Source organism: Leptosomus discolor, chromosome 4, assembly GCF_034619465.1.
Source record: "Leptosomus discolor isolate bLepDis1 chromosome 4, bLepDis1.hap2, whole genome shotgun sequence".
In the NCBI taxonomy this organism is placed as follows: Eukaryota; Metazoa; Chordata; class Aves; order Leptosomiformes; family Leptosomidae; genus Leptosomus; species Leptosomus discolor.
The window spans coordinates 83,399,988-83,419,610 of NC_141394.1; the positions used below are offsets into that span (position 1 = coordinate 83,399,988).

Sequence of the window (19,623 nt, forward strand, 5' to 3'; positions counted from 1 at the left end):
CCAGCCCGTCAGCGCCAGGGTGGCTCACCGGCCCCGGCGCCAGCCAGCTCCTTCCTCCTCAGCTTCGGCAGGGCCAGCAGGGAAAGGGCTTGCTGCAGGCCGGCAGCGCCAGCCCGTCCGTCCACAAAGGACTGGACCGTCGGGCCGGGCGGTTCTGCCCCCACAGAAACTACCCCCGGCGAGCACGTCTCGCGTCCACAGCCAACGGCCTTTCGGTTCCTCGTCAGCGGCCGCCACCCTGACGCAGAGCCCCTGTGGGCACCAGAAGGCAGCAAACCAGCCTGGACCCCTGGAGGAGCGGGGTCAGGATCCCAGCAGCAGCCCCCTCCCCAAGAGCCCTGCCGCGGGCTGCGGAGCGGGGATTCCAGGGGGGGCATCTTTAAAAGCACGCGTTCACGAAGAACCCCCCGAGTTTCGATAGCCGGAGCACGTCACAGCAAAGCTGTTCTGGATCAAGAGGCGGCTTTTAAGCCACCTGAAGGCATTCAGAGGCCCCACAGAGACCCTCTCTGCCCCCCAGGTGCCCCAGAGGACGGAGGCTGTCCCCCACTGTGCCATTTCAAACAACTGCCACCCAGACCTGCCAGGCAAAAGGCCCCCACACGTACTCCTCAGACAAAAGCAGCCTCGGTCGGTGGCTGCAGGCCCCTTGGCGAGCACGGGGCCGAACACATTGCTGGAGGGGTCCCACGAAAGCCTCCGCAGATTAAACACCGAGAGACTCAAGGACATTACCGCAAGGGGGGCAGGGCAGCCGCTGCTCTGATGAGCCAGCTCCTCTCCTAATGCAGAGATCCAGACTGTACAAATCTCTCCCCATCAGGACCCAACAAACACCGGCACAGGGCTGACCACAGCCTCCCGGAGCTGCCCTCTCAAGCAGAAGCAGCAGACGAGAAAATGCAGTTTAACCACAGAAAAACCGGGCGCCGGATGCTTTGAAGGGACCCTTAAAAACGTCCAGCGGTACGTACGAGAAGTTATTGATCTTAAAGCCACGCACAGCAACAAGGAGCTTTTAGCACCACCACAGATAAGCAGATTTGCTGAATCTCATCTGGGTTTGGAGCCGGAGCAGCCTGCGATGCTGCCGGGGTTAACTCCGGCTCATTTTCGTGGTGCCACCAGCTTGTGGCGCCAGATGCTGCTCAGCTCCCGGCTCCGGGGTTCGCTGGCCCTTCCCTTCAGGAACAGCCAAACCACCAGAGTCCCCAGGAACGTCCCCGACTGCCCCGGGGCTGGCCAGCCAGCCGGGGGATCGCCAGCCACACACACAGAGCCCTGCGCAGGCCGAGCCAGACCCTTCTGCGGGACGCGCTCTGCGCAGGTCAGACCCAAGGCACGGTTTAGGAGCTAATCGGATTACTCTTCCCTTTAAAGGATTAACAGGCCCTGGGTCGGCCCCTCTTCTCTAAAAAGAGCCCATCTGGGACCAGATGGCTGCGTGCCCTCGGCAGGCTGAAAGAGCCCATCTGCTCCCCACACCGCGGCCGGCCGACGACGGGGCGCAGCGACGCACGGGAGGGCAGGAGGGGAGCAGAGCGGGATGGAGTGCCCCCCCAGAGAGGGGGATGAAGCCGTGCTCGCTACAGAGCTCAACGCAGACCCCTGGAGATCCAGCTCGGGCACAGGGAATGCCAGCTGGGATGGGGAGAGGAACGGGAATGTTACTGGGGCGAAGCCAATCCGTTAGAGGGGAAAAACCCCAACAGCCACAAAGCCAGGCATCGAACTGGCTTCGGCTTGTGCGTCACGGGACGGGCGAGATGTGGTGGGGGGCAGCACCCTCGGACAAGAGCTGTCGTCACGGCCACACGGCTCAGGTGTACGGGGACAGCGCCGGACGCCTGTTACGTGTGGACGTGGCGCCTGGGGACACGGTTTAGCGGTGGACTTGGCAGCACCAGGTTTGCGGCTGGAGGCGACCTTAAAGGTCTTTTCCAGCGAGGCCCGGCCCCGTCCAGCCGAGCTCTGCACCCCGGCTCGACCACCGCGGCACGGACGGGGCAGGACGGTGCTGCCCAGGGGGACCAGGACCCGGGGAGGAACCGTCCGAACCGCGCCGGGACGGCGGAGGCTGAGCAGCCAGCGTGAGCGCAGGGCAGAGCGGGACGGCCGGGAGGGACTCCCGAGGAACCCTCTGCTCCGGCTGCTCGCCCAGGCTCACCCGCAGCTCGAGGACTCCCCGAGCCAAACACAACTCACCTCCACTTTGTCCACCCGAAGGGGTAACTTAACCTGTCCGGCCTCTCTGCACCCCAGTACCCCGGGGCAAGAGGGGCTCAGCTCCGTCACTCACGGGATGACCAAGTCCCCCCTCTGCCCGCTCTCAGCCTGGGGCAGCAGCTCCCACCACAGCCCCAGGCAGCCGACCCGGCCCCTCTGTCTCACTGGAAGGTGACATCGGCGACCCAGCATCATCCCGGGCGCTTTAGCAAGAGAGGAGCCCCGCTCGCTGACCGCACGGCCAGCCAAACCTCGGCCCAGGCAGCACAGAGGAGATGAAGGAGCACACAACCCATTCCACTCCGAAAATGAGGAGAGGAACACCCTCTTGCTGCTTTTTAAACAGCCATTTGGTGTTCCGCCCACCCCACCCAGGGGCGGGCAAACCCTTCCGAGCCAGGCCGGCAGCTCCCTGCGCGCCAGGGACAGCCCGGACCCACAGCTCCGGAGCAGCCGCCCGCAGCCCGCCGAGAGCCCGAGCCAGGCACCCCTGGGCAGACCCCCCATCCTCAGGCGAGGGACGGGGACACCCCCCGACACCCCGCACCGCAGCCGACGGGGGAAGGACCTCCGGCCACGTGCGGCCCCGGAGATGAGCCCCCGCTGCCCCCCGCGCGCTGGAGCCCCCGGGGCTGCCCGCCCGGCAGTAGCACCGTCGATGCAGCCAAGCAAGGGCCAGAACAGCCACGACCCCAACGGCGAGAGGCGCTACCCCCTGCTCCGAGGAGCCCAAAGGCCGTAGCAAAAGCAGAGGGACAATAGCTGGGAGGACAGGGCCCATCTGGCCCAGGAACGCAGCAAGCAGCAGCTTTCCACACGATTACAGTCTATATTTAACATGCAAAGAGCCACCTTAATCTCATGAACGAGGATTTATCTGCTAATCGCGTTAGTTATTTTGTGATCGCACCAACCGCGCTGCCATTTTCACACGCTTGTGCAAGGTCAGGAGCTGCCAAGGAGGGGGGTGGAGAGCTGACGAGTTTATTAAAGGCCAAAAAAGTTAAACTCTGAGGTGACACGAGCAAAAACGCGGCACGGGCCTGTCCCTCCGAGTCGTGACGTACCTGTCCGAGCCCCCTCCCCGTGTCGCTAGTCAGGAGGGGCTCTCCAGCCAGCTGCCATCACACCACCCCCCCAACAGCGAGGCACAGCCCAGCTCTGAGCAGATGGCAGCGTACGTACGGCACCCTGCACCGCCCAACGGCCTGGAAACCCCAGGGGACGGGGACGGGGACGGGGACGGGGACGGGGACGGGGCCGGGGACGGGGAGGGAAAGAACCACGACGTTCAGTGCTTCAAGTTCTTCCCACCAACGGCACGGAGCCACGGCGCAGGGCCGTGACGCCGCAGGGACCTCGGGCTGGAGGGGCGGCGGAGCGGGGCAGGGCAGGGGGGCACCCGGTCACGGCCGGGCCCCGCTTGGCGGCTTCTCCTTACGCTGCCGCCTCGCTCCTCGCCTGTGGACTCTCCACGGACAAACGCTGCTGTTTGGATCGTCTCTCCACCCCAAAACCGAAAGTGCTGGAAAGAAAAGATCCACCAAAGACACCCCTGACCGGCGCCGCGCCCGCCAAGGACTCGGCAGGTACCGTACCGCTTTCTCTCGCGCGCTCGTACCGCGCCTGTCCCCAGCCTCGAGGGGCCAGACGTGCTTTTCTCTCGGCAGGATTTCCACGGCAAAACCCCACTTCCCAACCGGCCTGCAGGGAACGGCGGTTCTCTGCCAAGAGCTTTGTAGTTCTAGTCCGTTCGGGTACCACGCGGTGCAAAAGGCCGTTGGCTCTGGCAGGGGCTCCGAGCCAGCTGGCCGCGGGGCCGCCCCCCTCAGCAGAGGCACGGGGCGCCGCAGCCCGAGCAGAGGACACGTCCCGCGTCCCAGCGAAACAGGGACTCGCCTCCAAGCCCCCCGGGCCCCCTCCTCCGCAGCGCGGTGTCCCTTGGCAAAGGCCCGGGGCCTGCCGGGGAGCGCGCGCTGCGCGGAGCGGGGAGTCGCGGGGAAGAGGCGGCGGCGGCGGCAGCGGGTCCCTCGGGCGGGAGCTGCGACGCACGGGCCGGCTCCGCGGGGCCCGCGGCTTGGAGGCAGCCGACGTGGGGACGCTGCGCGGGCGCTTCGGGAGCGCCCCAGCCGCCGGCACCCAGCGCTGGCGGGAAAACCCGACCGCGGCTAACGGCGGCCGCGGGGCGCCTCGCAGCTTGGCCCGGAGCCGGGCTGCACGTGCCGGGGCGGCCGCCGGCGCCGCGAACTCTCCCCGCCACCCGCCGCCCGGCTCGGGAGCCGTCGCTTCTGCTGCCTCGACCTCCCGTCCTCTGAGCAAGCTGGGGGCAGGCGAAGGGGAGCGCATGCGATGAGCGGGCATGCAACGGCAGGATGGAGGCAGAGCAGCGATGGGTGACGATGGACTGGGATGCACTGGGGGGGCCTTTCATGCGGCCAGGAGACGCGGCAACGCACAGATTAATTGTCAAAAAAGCACCACCTTTTTTGGTTTCACTCCACGCTGCATGAAGAGGGAATAAAAGGCACAGAGTTAGAGCTCACACCGCACCGGCAGCGGGCGCGAGAAGCGATCTGCTCTCTGTTCAAACAGGGCACGTTTCAGAGCGAGCTGTTCACGGGAGAGAACGTGTCTCAGTGAGGTCATGGGGCTGCAAAATACGTACAGTCAGAAAAGAAAACACATTCAGGTAAATTTAGACAAATGTAAGATGGCTTAAGAGAGGAACGCAGGCAACTGGGCTCGTTTTCAACCCTCTGATTTACGAGTGTTCCTCCAGCGTCAGCGATTCCCCCTTCCACGCCTCCAGCACAGAACCTTTGAGGCACCAGGACACATCGGGAGGCAAATCGATTCACCGAATGGCAGCCACCAGCACTTCCAAAGAAGAGTTAACCAACGTGCTTAGGAGGAGGGATCCCAGCCCACATCCAGCCCTCAGAAATACCGCTCGCCTCCCACACCAACCCGCCTCAGGTCAGGCACTGTGAAGGGCAGAAGATGCTGCACCCCCCTTTGGGATTTCCCCACGCCCCTTGTGGGTGCACTTCCACCACACCTCCAGCCGCAGACTGCTCGGGCTCATGGTAACACAATATTGTGCTTTTAAAATGCGATTCTTGATCACGCCAAGGCAAAGCCCCGCACCGGCTGCTGCCCTAAGGATGACGTTTCGTGGCAGCAGGGAGCTCGTACCATCGTGCTGGGAAGAAACTGCATTTCACCCAAAGCCTGCTGGAACGCTGTTCCAGTTTCTTGCCACTCAGGGCCCCTCTACCCACGGGGAAGAAGCCCTTTTCCCCACTTTCAGAAGTCCCGATGCCACAGCCCGGTGGAGCAGAGGTAACAGCTTCTTGGGTCCAGCCACGAAGGAGCTGGGGTTTCGGTGCCAGGATCTCCCCGGACGCAGGAGGAAGGGGGAGAGGATGCTCTCAGGAAGCAGCAGCTCTTCCTTAGACAAACTGTGACGATGGTCACCGCGGTGTCAAGCCAGCGCACGCAGGGGTAAGGCACAAAAGGATCGAGAGGCCCACGGCCAACTGCAGCGCTCTCCCGCAGCCACCCCGGGGTCCGGGGGGCTCGGCCGGTTTTCGAGGGGCAGGAGATCGCCCTTCTGGGGCGGGGACAAGCTGCTGCCGTGAAGTTCTCCGCTCCTGGTCGCTCGGGCTCCGCCAACGCCCCCAGAGGGGCTCACCCACCAGAAGGCAGGGGGGACTCACACCAACCTCCCCGTGCTCTCGCTGCTGGCCCCACCAACCGTTTCGGCATCGCCTTCAGCAGACGCCCCCGCGCCCTCTCACCGGTCTGGGCCACGAGCGATGCTGGAGGACGCTCGCCCGAGGGCTCGGGCTCTGCAGGAGGCCAGGCTGTGCCTCGGGTGCCCGTCTGCCCCCACTACCGCGGCCTCCGGCCGGCGCCTGCAGCACCCCCCCCCAGAGGCAGCCGTCGCTTTCGCCCCCTCCGGCAGCGCGTGCCCACCCTGGCTCCCAGCTCCGAGCAGGGAACGGGGACCCTCGGCCCAGGGCTGCAGCCCGGCGGGACTGACCCCAGCCCACCCTGCGGACCCTGCGCTCGACAGGCAGCGGCCCGGTCACCGGAGCGGGGATGCCTCCTGGGGCCGAGACACCGGGCAAGGGGCTCTGGCACCTCCTGCCCACCCCCCTGCGCGGCAGCCGCTCCGGGGAGGAGCGGGGGAATCCCGGCAGGCTGACGGCAAGGCTGGGATTCGCCCGCTTCCACACGCAAGGCAGAAGGCAAACGGGCGAACGGCCACCACAGCGGCGTCCCCCCGGGGACCTCCGCGAGCCGGTCGCACCGGAGAGCGGCAGGGTGGCGACTGTGAACTCCAGCGTCTTCCGTAAGGACGAACCAGACCGATCGCCCCGGGGGGGGGGGGGAGCAGCGTGTCCAGCAGCAGCATCCCCAGCCCAGAGCAGCGTGGAGCTCCGTCTGCCAAAACGTTTTGTTTTCCTTCCAACAGCGGCCAGCACCAAATCCTCAACCTCTTACGCAGGAAAACAAAACAAACGTGATGCTTAAGGACAGCAGGTACCACTCGACATTTAGTCCAGGGCTCCTTCAGCCTTCTGGGTGCGAACCCTTTTGGCTCATCTCCTTCCCTGCAACCTTCCCAGAACGTGAGCAGCATGCAGTATCCAAAGAACAGTTACCATTTTGGCATCCTGATTTCTTGAACGCAGAGATTTTTTCCACGTCACAGTTACTATACCTGCGTTTCACTACGCCTGTTCTGAAACAATTTTCATTTTTTTCTTCCAACGCTTCCCGACTCCCTTTTGCAGCCTTTATTCTGGGGCAGGGCAGGCTGGTCTGACCTCCTTGCTCAGCCTCACCTAGCAACTCACGCGTTAATTCCAGGGTGTAACTAAACCAGGAGGCTAAACGTTGTGCCTCACGGGCAGGGAACACGAGGGGAAAAGACGCCGCCAGCGCCAGAGGCCCTGCCATGGAAAGGCCCATCCGGCCAGACACGCCAGCAGGGTGCTCCTGCCCCGCTCAGCAGAACAAGGCAGCCCCTGCAAACCCCTCCACATCCCCTCAGCAGGAGGCGGGGGATTCCTTCTCCTGGCACCCCTGCTCTGGGAGCGCAGGCGGGGCACAGCCTCGTCACCTCAGCCCCATTAACCCCCGGAGCACCTCGCAGGGCTGGCCCGTCACCGCTCCCGGCTGCGGCCAGATCCCGGCACAGCACCGGCTGCCCCGGGCCCGCACGGGGCTCTGCAGCGAGGTGGGGAAAGCGCTCCCGCTCCCGGAATTCTCTGAGACCTCAGGGCACGAGACGGAGCCCGCAGGCTGCCCCCCGAGCCGCAGGCATCCCGCAGGCTGCACAAGGCCCTTGTCTCCAGATAAGCCGTTCCCTTTTTCCCAGCTGCCTACGTGTCCCTGGGGAACATCCAGCTTCGATCCCGAAGCACACACCACCCAAAGTCCCCGTGTCGCCCAGCGCCACCACAGAGTCCTCCGTACCCACACACACGCGTGGCCATTGCTGTGTCCTTAACCTGAAGGACCCGTTTAATTGTGCTTGTCTGGGGTCAGAAGTATTCAAAGTTGGGTGCCTGCTCCCGTGTCCTGTTCCTTGGGGAATACCCACCACGTCTGGATACAACACGTACCCATTTATGCCTCAAGAGCCATTGAGATCCCTGGATAACGTCACTCAGAAGTACACACCGCCTCTCTGCAAGCCAGACGGGCAGCCAGAGAAAGCCAACTGCAAATGTCCCGAGGGATCCGCTCTTCCTGCAGGATGCAGGGGCCCTTACTGAAAGGAACGCAGCCAGGAGGCGTGCGGGGCGTGAGGGCTGCAGTGCTGAGCGAACTTAGATAAAACATGTAATGCAGGAAACTCTGCTGGGGTTTTATTCCTCGGTAACTCACCGAGCTCTGGTCACCGGTTGAAAATTACTTTTTACACGGCCCTGTTTCCCGTGGGTTTGGGAAGAAACGCACTTTTCCACAGGCACTTTTATTATAGAGCACTGAACGGAAAAGGGCTGAGAGCCGGGCTGGCAAAGTGCCGTCCTGTCTGTGTGTCTGTGTACGTGTGTGTCTGCACGTGCTGCTCCTGCAGGGCTGAAAAACGGGGCTTTTAGAGCGGCGATAAAAGGGAGTGAAAAGCCAGCGAGCGGCACGTGCCCATCGGCCTCGTCACTAAGCACGCGCGGCACAGGGAGCCGTTTCAGCGGCCCGCAGGGTCAGGGCTCGGCACTCACCAGTTTGCTGGCTTTGGCGGCGTCCAGGGAATCTGGAAAGAGAAAACAGACACAGCACCGTGAGCTTCGGCCCCAAGGACGCCTCTGCCCTGAGCCGGGCGCCGAGCCGTGGCGAAGGGGCCGCTCCCGCGCGCTCCTGGGGAAGCCGAGACCAGGACAAAGCCGGCAGCGGCGGTTCGAGGGGGTTCGGAGGAACAGGGACTCCCTCACCAGACCCGCCGGGTGTTTGAGAGAGCCGAACACCCAGACAGGCGGGTCACAACGAGGTCAGGCTGCGCCGCTTCGCTTGAGCTAAACCACCGCGATCCCGAGCCGCCCCCAGTGCGCTCCGTGTCGGAAGCCCCGTCGGTCCAGCGGTCCCTGCGGCCACGCCGGGCCAGCCGGGTTCAAACGAGACTCCAAGGGGAGCAGCCGCAGGGAGGGAGCTCCAGAGCCCCGTTGTTTCCCGCAGGTTTCCATCCCGGCCCGTGCGCGGTCGGGACCTGAACAGGCACGAGGCAGATCCACCGGAGACCGCTCGGAAACGCTCCCGGCCCGACCGGCTGCAGCCCCGCTGCCCCCCGCAGCCCGGGGAGCCTCCCCGAGCCCCGGCAGGCCTCACACGCAGCAGACCGGCTCTCCCCACTTCTCCGCCACCAAACCGGGAACGTCCGCCGGCAGGTCGGCCGCCGGCCCTCCCCAGGTCACCAAACGGGGGGTGCCGGCTGCTGCAAGGGGCTCCCGTTCTGCCACCCCAACAGAGGGCAGACGAAGCGCCCCGTCACGGAGCCCGGCCCTTACTGCAGGATGGCGGGTGCCAGCACCGGGCTAAACCCCAGTGCTCACACCAACCCACCCCCCAAATTCAGGACTCCTCCCTGCTCCCCGGACAGCCCAGCGAGTGCCACCGACGTGACTGCGGAGGAACCAGGCTGCGTGGTCTTGGGTCATGTGCATCAGAGACGCAGGTAGCCCCTGCAGGTTTGGTTAAATTACAGCCTTTGCTCCACTTCTGGATGTCGGGGGGGTCCACGAGCAGCTCACAGCCATGGGGGATGCTCGCCCCCCTCCCCTCCCAGCTGCAATTCCACCAGGGTTTAACATCTCCAGCTGCAGCACCGATCACCCCAACCGCAAACGCCGCAGCAGCGTCTCATCACTAAAACCCAGGAGCTGCCCCCTCTGTGCACCGCGCCCCCCGCCAGCCCGGGCGAGGAAGGTGCTGGCTCTGTGGAGAGAGACCCCCACACGACCGGGGGAGAGATCCCCCCATCGCCACCGCAGTCAGACTGCAGCAGCCGGCGCTGCCGTTCCCATGGAAACTCCTGGCAAGCAGCCGCATCCCGGCGCCCGCATCCCACCAGCATCCCCGCCACCGAGCACCACGGCCAACCTGAACCTGTGTGCCTGGGCTCCCTCTCCTCCGGCCGCGGGACCCCCAGGGGGCTGACCCCCGGGACCCGGCCAGCATCCACCCGCTGTGCCCGTGCCACCCGTCCCGACCCAGCACTGCTCTGGCACAGCCCCTTCGCTCACCAGTTCAACCACCAACGACCTACTGGAGCTCATGTGTGTGTGTCCCACCCCCGCAGGCAATGCCCCCCACAGGGTACAAGCGTCAGGTCGGGGTACCCGAGGCCAGCCGCGCTGCTGCCTGCAGACAGCCGGGGACAACGCTGCCAACACTCACCCTGCACCCCCAAACCGGAGCCCAACGCACCCATTTCCCCTCCCGCACGGCTCCTGCCCCGAAACAGGCTGACCCTGCGTGCCGGGAGGGGTAACCCCGACTGCTCGTGTTCTGCTCCCTTCCCTGTCTGAGTGGAGGAACCAGCAGCTGGGGAAAAGGGGCCAGAGGTTCAGGGAATGCTGCTGGGCAGCGAGAGCAGACCTCGGGGCGCACCGAGGAAGGAGGGACAGCACGGCAAACACCACCGCGGCGCTGCGAGCGAGCAGCCGCGCAGCTCCGGGTGCCGCAGTCACTGCTGGTCCCCCCAGACAAAGGTTTTAGAAGAGCCAGAGACAGCTCTGCCCGCAGGCAGCGGAGATCAGAGCCTTGGGAGGACTCCCAGAGAACGAGAGGGGAGAGAGCACAGGGTGTAAGGATTCCCCGCACGGACACACGCAGATGTGGTGACATTGAAAGGCAGCGACATTTGCCGAAGAGGTTTGGTTTGTTGGTTTTTCCAAGGCTACCCCGTCTCCATGTAGCTCACGTATTTCTGGTCCCTGCGCTCCCGTCCGCTGGCTGCTACTGAACTCCCGGGGCGTTAAGTGAGGTCTAAAGAGCCCTTGTCTCCTCTCCCTGGCCCGGAGGGATGAGAAAACCGACAGCAGGCCCCCGGGGCTGGAAGGCTTTGGCACAGGTTCAGCGCTCAGAGGGGCCACGTCCACCGTCGCACGTTCAGAGAGCCCAGACCTACAGCAGCAGCGGGGGAAAGCGCCTGGGCGGCTCCACGCAGGCTCCTTGTCCTCAAGGAGTGCAGAATTGTGACAAGGAACAGTGACATTTCAGCTGGAAAGGCTGAATTGAGAAAAAGCGAAAATTGTGCAAGCGCGAAGGAGTATTTTCACGCCAAGTACACCCAAAGAACGGGCTGCAGCTGCACGTGAAACCCGGGCTTTCTCACGCTCTGGGAAGAACACACTCGCACTCACACACTAAGCAGAAAACTTTTTGTTTCTCCTCTGCGCTAACCCCCCGCCCCCAAATTACCACTGGCTCGCTCTGAACGACTCCCTGCTCAGCTGCACCTGCCAACGGCGGGGCCCGAAGCAGAGGTGACAGAAGGGCCGGGCTGTGCCAAAGGCAAGCGCCGCAGCGGCAGCGAGCTGCTGGAGCCCGGGGCTCGCTGCAGGAGAGGGCGAGGGCAGGACGCCAGGGGGAGCGAACGCCAGTCCCAGTTCCCCTCCGCTCGAGAACGCCCCACCGCTGGGGCGGATCGTCCCCCCCCGGCCGACACCCTGGGGCACGCAGCGGAAGGGCAGACGGCGTTGTGCCAAGTGAAGGGGAATTTTAGTTTGTACCGGGCAGGAGAGGGGAAAACAGCCGCCCCAAAACCCCAGCCCTGTCCAAACCGCTCAGCGTGTGTCCAGCAAACGCTTCCCACACCAGCCAGCCCCGGCTTGGCACCCGGCGCCGGCAGCCGGCCAGGACAGGAAGGTGTCGGGGCTTTGCCGCAAGCTCCCGGGAGCCCGAAGCGCCCCAGTGAATAGCCACGCGACAAAGCCAGAGCTTGGGGGGAGGCCGGCCTGGCAGGAGGGACGGAGCAGCCCGCGAGAGCGGCCCGGCGACGGGAAAGGCGGGCGGAGCCCTCGACGCCGAGCGGAAAGCGTCCGCTGCCAAGGCGGTGGGAACGAGGCACGGCCGCGGGGGTCAGTGACCCGCGAGCTGCCGCGTCACCGCCGCTCCGGTCTGCCTTCCACGTGCCACCCCTCCGGCCAGGGTCGCCCACCCGCTCCCCACCAGGCACTTTCACGGCCAGGCCGGCGCCGCCCGGAGCAAGGCTGGCAGCCGGCGCTTCCTTCGGCGGCCCCCGGAGCCCACGCAGGACCGCGCGGGGGGGACAGCGGGAGAGGTGGGGGAGCCGGGGGAGGTGACCCAAAGCAGGGACAGAGCTCTGGGACACGTGCCGTCACCCCCCCGGCAGCGGGCACCCACCCCCCGGCGTGGGTAGCCCCGGCGCCTGTTTGGCCGTGGAACCTCGTGGGGCCCAGACGGAGGGAGAGAGGAGGGTGGGGGCAAACGGACCGGCCGTACCTCTTTTGGGGACTTTCAAGGCAGCAGATTCTGGTGTTTCTGGGGACGTTGTATCAGCTCCATCTTCAAAGACCTGGATCTGGAAGAAGTATAGCAATTGTTATTACACAAAAAAACCCCAAAACGACCCAGAGTGTGATCAGAAAACAGGTCTGTTTCGGTAGCAGACTGAAGCAGCACGGACTGCATGTTTTTTCGGCAGGGATTTTTAATCTAGCCACTCGAGCGCAGCTACCCGAGCAGCCTCCTTCCACAGGCTACCCGTCCTTTGTTCACACAGGGGTAACGGATATTCACGTGGGCGATAAAGAGCATCGAGACGCAGGATCCGACAGCCCGGCGCGCCCGCCGCGGCTCCACGGCCAGCCGGCACAGCGGTCGCCCCCCGAGCCGCGCGCCGACTGTCGCTGCGAGTGACTGACACGGGACAGAGCTCCGTGCTGGTGTGCTCCGTGTGCTCCCAGCGAGACTCGACTCAAAACTCTTCTTCCCCTTCCCATGGAAAACCGGTTTTCTCTGAAACCGAGCAACGGCGGCGGCTCAGAGGCCTCCACGGCCATCGGGCTGGGGGTGCTCTGGCTTCTTGTAACCCACCACCTGCCCGGCTCTCTAGGAACCCCGGCAGGCCCAGCCAGGAACACCCGCCGGTTTGAGCCGTGTTAAGCTATCTAAAGGTTGAAGGTCCAGGGTTTTCTCTTTGTTAGCTATTTTTGGACACATTTTTGCTTGATAAATATAGAAAACAAGGCTGGAAAGGATCAGTTCACCTCCTGAGAACCCTCCCGTCACCTCAGAAGGTCAACGCTACCCAAATCGCTCCTGACAGGTATTTGCCCCATCCACTCCGTGACCACCTTAAGCCCCGGAGTTCAGTTTAAAAATAAAGATGATCTGTAAACCTGTCAGTCACTGTTTCTATCCTGGGAAGACGCCCAAGTACCACGAATGTATCCTCCAACTCAAAGCAGCAAGACCGAGCAAAATTATGCCACAGGAATGACAACAACCGCCCCAACGCCCAGAACACTCGAACCACGGCTTTAAAAGCGGGGGAAGGCGAGTGCCCCGGGCTCTGCCCACGGGGGGTCCGACACAGCCAGGCGCCCCGTCCTCGGGCCACGCAGCAGCCTGACAAAACCAGACCCGAGGCCTACGGAAAGGGGATCCCGGGGGACCTGCTGCGCCAGGTCCTGCACAGGAGTTCACCCAAACCAGGGGTGGGGTTTCAAGCGGCCTTGGGGTTCCCCAGCAGGCAGGACCCCAGCACCAGACCTGCCGGGAGATGGCTAACGCCCAGGCGGCGGCAGGCACCAGAGCAGGGCCTGCTTTTGGGTCCGGCTGGAGACGTGCCACGACGTGCAAGAGGTGCTGCAGCCGCAGGTCTACGCCGAAGGGCTCCTCTGCCAAGCAGGAGCAGCGAAGCAGCTCCGCTTGATGCCCAAACCCAGGACAACGCCTCCACGCCCCACAGCAGAACTCCCGTGTTCAGAACCACCAGCCCAGCTGCCAGTCCCAGGCAGGCAGATCGCTACGGCTGCCGCCAGAGAACGGGCAAACGCTCGGTCCGAAACGCCTGTCCGCGCCGACGCAGCCGCTCGAACCAGTGCCCCGGCCCCCTGCCAACTGGGAAGCGGGCAGGGAGGGGCTGGGCAGCACAGAGACAACAGCCCCTCGTGGCACCCACCCTCCGCACGGCCAGCCCAAACACCCCGAGCCTCCGCCGAGCTCCGACACCCCGCAGCCACCTTCCCTCCCCTCGGCTGCGGGACGGCCACTCCGCCAGGAGACACCAACGTCCCTAGAGCTACCAGGAAACTCTCGACTGACTCTCAGCCAGAGACACCCACCCTGCTCCCCCACGGGACACGGCTTCCAGTACGGGCATAGCAGTGGGAAATGGTTTGGTGGTTATTCCAGTTCGTTTGGTGGTTATTCCAGGTCTTTTGGCTCTCTACTTCCCTTTGAGCAAGGCAAGGCGCTGCTGGGACACAGTCCTCTGCTGCAGCTGGCAGCAGCCCCGGCGGTCAGGAGCAGATGCATGGCACGGGCTCAACCCTTCCCCAGGCGATAAGCACTTTGTTATAGATAAAGCACAGCACCAAATCCCTGTGCGCAATCTACTTCGTGGATTACATGAAATACAAAAAATATTTACCTAAGAATCTTGGAAGTTTTCCCATCAGTATATTTGTAAAGCTGAAACTTCCACGATAAATCAAAAGACTAAGAACACCGTGAGGCTTTGTCGATGCTGGTATTACTGGTGCTCATGCTCTGAAATACATTTTTAAGGGGAGGGAAGAATGGAAAGTTGCTTAACCTTGGAAATTCTTTTTAACAAGATGTGCTCGTACCGATGCAGGTGATTTGCTTCGTAAACAATGAGAAAACCATTGATCATTTACAAATTCCCCTGCCCCTGAGAAAGATGATTTATTATTGACACCGTGTGGAAGCACAGGAAAGCCACCTGCCGGGCTGGGGAGAAAGGAACCAGGGGAGGAAGCAGGGGCAGAGCAGGGGCAGAGCAGGGGCAGAGCAGGGGCAGAGCAGGGGCAGAGCAGGGGCAGAGCAGGGGCAGAGCACGGGCAGAGCACGGGCAGAGCACGGGCAGAGCAGGGGCAGAGCAGGGGCAGAGCAGGGGCAGAGCAGGGGCAGAGCACGGGCAGAGCACGGGCAGAGCACGGGCAGAGCACGGGCAGAGCACTAACTCCACCATTTCCCCTTCACACCTTAAACCCGGCTCTTGGAAAATTAATGCCCAGGCTACAACGGCCGCTTCGGCGACCGCCCGCCCGCACCCCGGGCAGCCTCCACCACCACCTCTGCCGGTGTGGGGCAGGCCGACCCACCGGCTCGCTCGGCCCTCGCCAGGAAGCCCCCGGGAAGCCGCGCTGGATGCGCCCCTCGAAGGCCGCGCTCCCCTTTCCACACCCGTCACGGTTTCGGAGGGACGGTCAGCGCCGCCGGCACCGGGGCACCCTCCCCGCGCCCGCCACCAGGGATTTGCTCTTTCAGGGGCAGGGACAACCCCCACGCCATCGCTGTGGAAAAGCGGTTTATTTTCCAGCAAACCGCGCGCCGCTCAGCGGGGAACGCGCGAGACCGCGAGGCAAACCGTCCCAAACGCGGAGCGAGGAAGGGGGAGCGCAGCGAGGGGCGGCTGTGGGACCCCGGAGCGGGCTCAGCCCTCCCGCACGCAGCTCCCTCGGGCCGGCTCCGAGTCCCAGGAGGACTCCGCAGAGCAGCCTTCGGGCCGAGCCCCGAACTCCCGCGCACCAGAACCTCTCCGCCACCCCCCTCCCGTCGCCAGCAATGAGATGGAAACGCGGCCGGAGGCCCCGGGCGAGCGCAGCCACGCCGACCTGCCCACGCCAGCGCCGTGGGGCACACGGGCACCACCAACCGTCACCAGACGCCCGACGGGTGCAGAGGGCCCCGCCGCGCCCGGAGCACGGTCCCTGCCCGCGTCCTGCCCGGTGTGCCGGCGCTGGGGCGGCGCCGGGGCTGGACGGCAGAGGTGCCACGAGGCTGCCCGGCGCTGAGCTCCCCTCCCACCGCCCAGGCTGCGGCCGTCCTGAGCCACGGGCCGAGGAATCCAGGTCCACGAGCGCCTGCGAAACAACGCAGAGAGCGCCCGCTCCTCACCGGGGAGCCGTCACCGCACCCGAAGGCCACGCGTGACCCGACGGCCAGGACCGAGGACACTGTCTCCACCCCAGGACTCCTGCTCCTAAACTCCTTCATCCTGCGTTTGCTTCCTCAGCCGCCTGCTGCCAGCTGGAAGCGGAGTCACCAGGTCTGGGGGGGCAGCGGGAGGGTCCGGGGGAGCTCCAGGGTGCCCCGGGCTGGAACTTAAATGAGGCGTTTTGGGGCAAGGCAGCAGGAGAGGAACTGGACGTCTCTGCCCAGGACACTGTGCCTGGAGCACGCCGACCGACCGACCTGCGGGAGGCGGGAGCAGCGTCTGTGCTGCGCCTGCGCTCCTGACAGGGGAACCCAAAATGTTTGTACCCAAGGGAGCTCCTGGTTCCCACCTAAGGCATGTGAACAGCAAAAGCTCAACAACTAAACTCAAGTCATACATTTTATACACTTTAAGGTAAACATGACTTAATTACAATTCTCTGACTTTACTTCCAGGTGAATGCCCAGACACTGGTCCCAAACTCCATCTGCTACAGACGACGCAGCCGGTAACTCTCCGAGGCAGCGGACAGCAGGCAGACGGTACCCTTCCTTTCGGAGGCAAACTAAAACCATGCCACGCTCTCTGGAATTCACCAAAGTGCTTTTCACCCAATTCATCTGAAAATATTTCACAGTAACCCCATAAACTGGGCTCATCGAGACACTCGGTGACAGGCACAGAGAAGCTGCCTGTCGGGCTGGGACGAGCCCTGGCTCCAGCTGGAGCGCAGCCTCCGGGTGAGCCTCCAGCTGCCTTTGGAGCTGCTCTGCTCCCTCGCAGCCGGGAAGGTGGGGAGGCCCAGAGACATCGCCCTCTCTGGGAGCGAGGGGAACCTTTCGTGTTTAACCAAGCCGCCTGCGAGGCACCCGGACCCGCGAGGAGCCCGGCAAGCAGAGCCCGCCTCGGGCAGGCGCAGAGGGAAGCGTACCTGTGACTGCCGCACGAAGATGCCGTGGTTTTCCTCGCAGGTGAAGTATTTCCTGCCCTGCACGGTCCCATCGTTCTTGCCCTTTGCTTCGTCCAGGATGACGCCGACCCACTTCCCCGTGGCAAACAGGGTGGCACCGACATAAGCCACGGTACCGCGGTGCCCTTTCCCGATGACTTCGACCCTGGAGCCCACCTTCAGGGGCTTGCTGCTCGCTTCCACGCTCATCCTGGTGCCGGTGCTGGGTGCCTGAGGACAGAGAGGAGCAGAACAGCACGTCAAACACGGCCGGCACACACCGACCCACCCCCGGTTCGGACGTCGGTGCCTCGTTCCCCTCCAGCACTCCCCGCCCGGGCTCGGCGGGTCACCGCAGCTCGGTCCCCCTCCACCTCCGCCGCCCTTTCTTCTCGAGCCAGCCAAAGGGAATTCCTTCTGTTACAGCTGCCAAACAGGAATCACGAACAATGGCAAAACCACCACTAACTACTGCTCTTCAGCTTTTAATAGACACGCTGGACTCACAAAACCAATTTATACGGGGTTTTTTTATAAGCTTTGGGAAAAAAAACCACCACAACTGTGAAGTGGCAGGCGTCGGCGCAGCCGTATTTGCCTTAACCTGTACCTGCCCCGTCCTTTTTTCGTCAGGTCAGGAACTGCCCGCAGCTTTCCAGCCTCTCGCCTTACGTGCTCAGGGGCAGAAACCCCATTTCTGGCACAGTTTACTTTCCTCCCCCCTCTCGCTGTCGGGATTGAAGAGGACCTGTGGCCCACCTCCCCCCGCAGAGTCAGACCCCCCACCCACACCAGCTTCCCGCCGTGTTCCTGGGACCCCCCCCGCGACGGGACTCGGGGGTCCCACGGTAACAGCGCTTCCTATCGGGATGCTGGCGAGCAGAAAGCGTTGGCGGTGAATTCACGTGGTTCTCGAGGCACCAACGCCGCGAGCACGAATCCACGTGCACATTTCAGCACGTCTTGAGACCCCGGGCTGGCCCTTCCCGACACGGGCCTCTGGGTAGGCAACGGTAACCCCGCCGGTTCAGAGCATCGATGAGGCGACGGGCGCGAGGAACTCGGCTCTGGCACCTCACCCCCGCGGTCTCACTTACAGCGCGGTGAAGTTGCCGGGATCTTCCCCCGCACACCCAGGGCCACCCCCTCTGGATCAAGCCCCAGGCTCAGCCTGTTGCCCCAGCGCTCCATTAACGACCTGTCGTTAATTGTTTAAAACCTCACGCTGTGCTCATCGTCCCTGCCCGCGCACCGAGGCCCCGACAAGGCCGCTGCTTGCCAACGCCAGGGGGACGGGTGGGGACGGCGGCCGCCCCGCTCCGTCCCAGCCCCGCAGCTCAGCCCGGCGCCGCGGCAGCACCCTCGCGGCAGCTCTGGCACCAAGCTCGCGCGGCGTTTACATCACCCCGCGTCCGCAGCGCTGGTTATTGTGCAGAAAACATTCCGGTTCGATCGCTGCTGGGCCCGGCTCCAGCGCAAGAACAGCCTCTTTATGCGGCTGAGAACAGCGGCTGCTTTCACCGCCCCGAGCCGCCGGGCGCCAAGGCAAACCCCCGCAGCAGCCCGGCCCCGAGCGCGGTGCTCGGCAGCCACAGCGCCGACGAAGGGCCGAGGGCGGTTCGAAAGGCGCTGGCTGGCAGGCAGGGACACCCGGCTCCCCGCGGCTCGCAGGCAAACCCACCAGCCACCGCCCGCCCTCGCACGGTCTGCAGGCGGGTCGGACCCAGGGGCTCGGGAGGTTTCGTGACCCAGGGCTGGGACGCCAGTTTCCCACACAAAACTGAATTCCACTTCTCATCCAAGCGCAATTGGCAGTCACCAAAAGCGCACAATAATCCTTTAACAAAACGCAACAGCAATCACCATTTTCCAGCAAACAAACAGAAACGAGGCCTCAGATCCAAAACTTACGCTACGTGCTCAGACGAACGTCTGCCAAAACACGGGATCACCTCAGCTGTCAGGAGGAGCAACGCCGCTCTGCAAAACCCCTGCAGCTGCAAAACCAACGGGAGCCACTTGTCATAGAAACGGGAGCAAAATTCCAAGGAAACAAGAAGCCAAGGGGTCCTCATGTGGATGGAAAGGGGAGAGTGCCCATGTGGATGGAAAGGGGAGAGTGCCCATGTGGATGGAAAGGGGAGAGTGCCCATGTGGATGGAAAGGCTCCCGCGCAGAGATTTGAAACCCTGTCCCTGGCATCCCCGCAGATTGCTGCCAGTCTGTGGCTCCGGCGGCCGTGGGCAGCGGCGCAAGACCCGGCGCAGACCCGCAGGGAAACGCCGGGAGCTGGAAACGGGAGCTGTGGCGCGGCGGCACCCGCCGGGGAGAGGGGCCTGCGCCCGCACCGATGGTTAAACGGCGGCGGCAAACCCACCCCGCGAGAGCTGCCACGCCGCTTCGGCACGGGCCAGCCAGGGCGAAAGCGCCGAACGGGCTTACGGAGGGAACAGGGAGGCGCGGTTGTAACCTGCGGATCCCGGCCCCGCACCACGGCAGGGCTGGCTCCGCTCGCCCTAGAAGTGACGTACCCAGGCGACAAAAGCAGGCGGGTCCCTGCTCCAGCCCTGCAGACCCGTTTTTCAGCCTTCGGGTTTCTGTCGTTTTACCGATGACGCGCTCCAGCTCAGGCTCGGCTTGCACCGGTGACCTTCCGAGCCACGAGACGGGGACGCGTCGCAGGTCACTGCTGGGGGTGCCCCCGGACACGGGAGCTGCGGGGACAGAGCACAGATCGCGGAGCGGGACACAGGCGCTGGCGCCAGCAGGAGCGGGCAGGGCGGGC

At 64.1% G+C, this 19,623-nt stretch overlaps 1 protein-coding gene across 5 annotated transcripts in view; it reads right to left on the bottom strand.

Moving 5' to 3' along the window:
- Positions 1 to 17,063, bottom strand: part of DCTN1 (dynactin subunit 1) — a 51,055-nt gene extending 33,992 nt beyond the window's left edge. For 3 of the 5 annotated variants that reach the window (XM_086464363.1, XM_086464366.1, XM_086464368.1), the window contains exons 1-3: positions 16,821 to 17,063; positions 12,202 to 12,280; positions 8,463 to 8,494 (exon numbers count right to left, since the gene is read on the bottom strand). In XM_086464363.1, coding sequence (XP_086320489.1) covers positions 8,463 to 8,494; positions 12,202 to 12,280; positions 16,821 to 17,048 — 339 coding nt within the window. In that variant the 5' untranslated portion in view covers positions 17,049 to 17,063. Of the gene's footprint in view, positions 1 to 4,707; positions 4,729 to 8,462; positions 8,495 to 12,201; positions 12,281 to 16,820 lie in introns of all 5 variants that reach the window. The other 2 variants (XM_086464364.1, XM_086464365.1) reach the window with 1 other exon arrangement.
- Between the last annotated feature and the right edge of the window lie 2,560 nt (positions 17,064 to 19,623).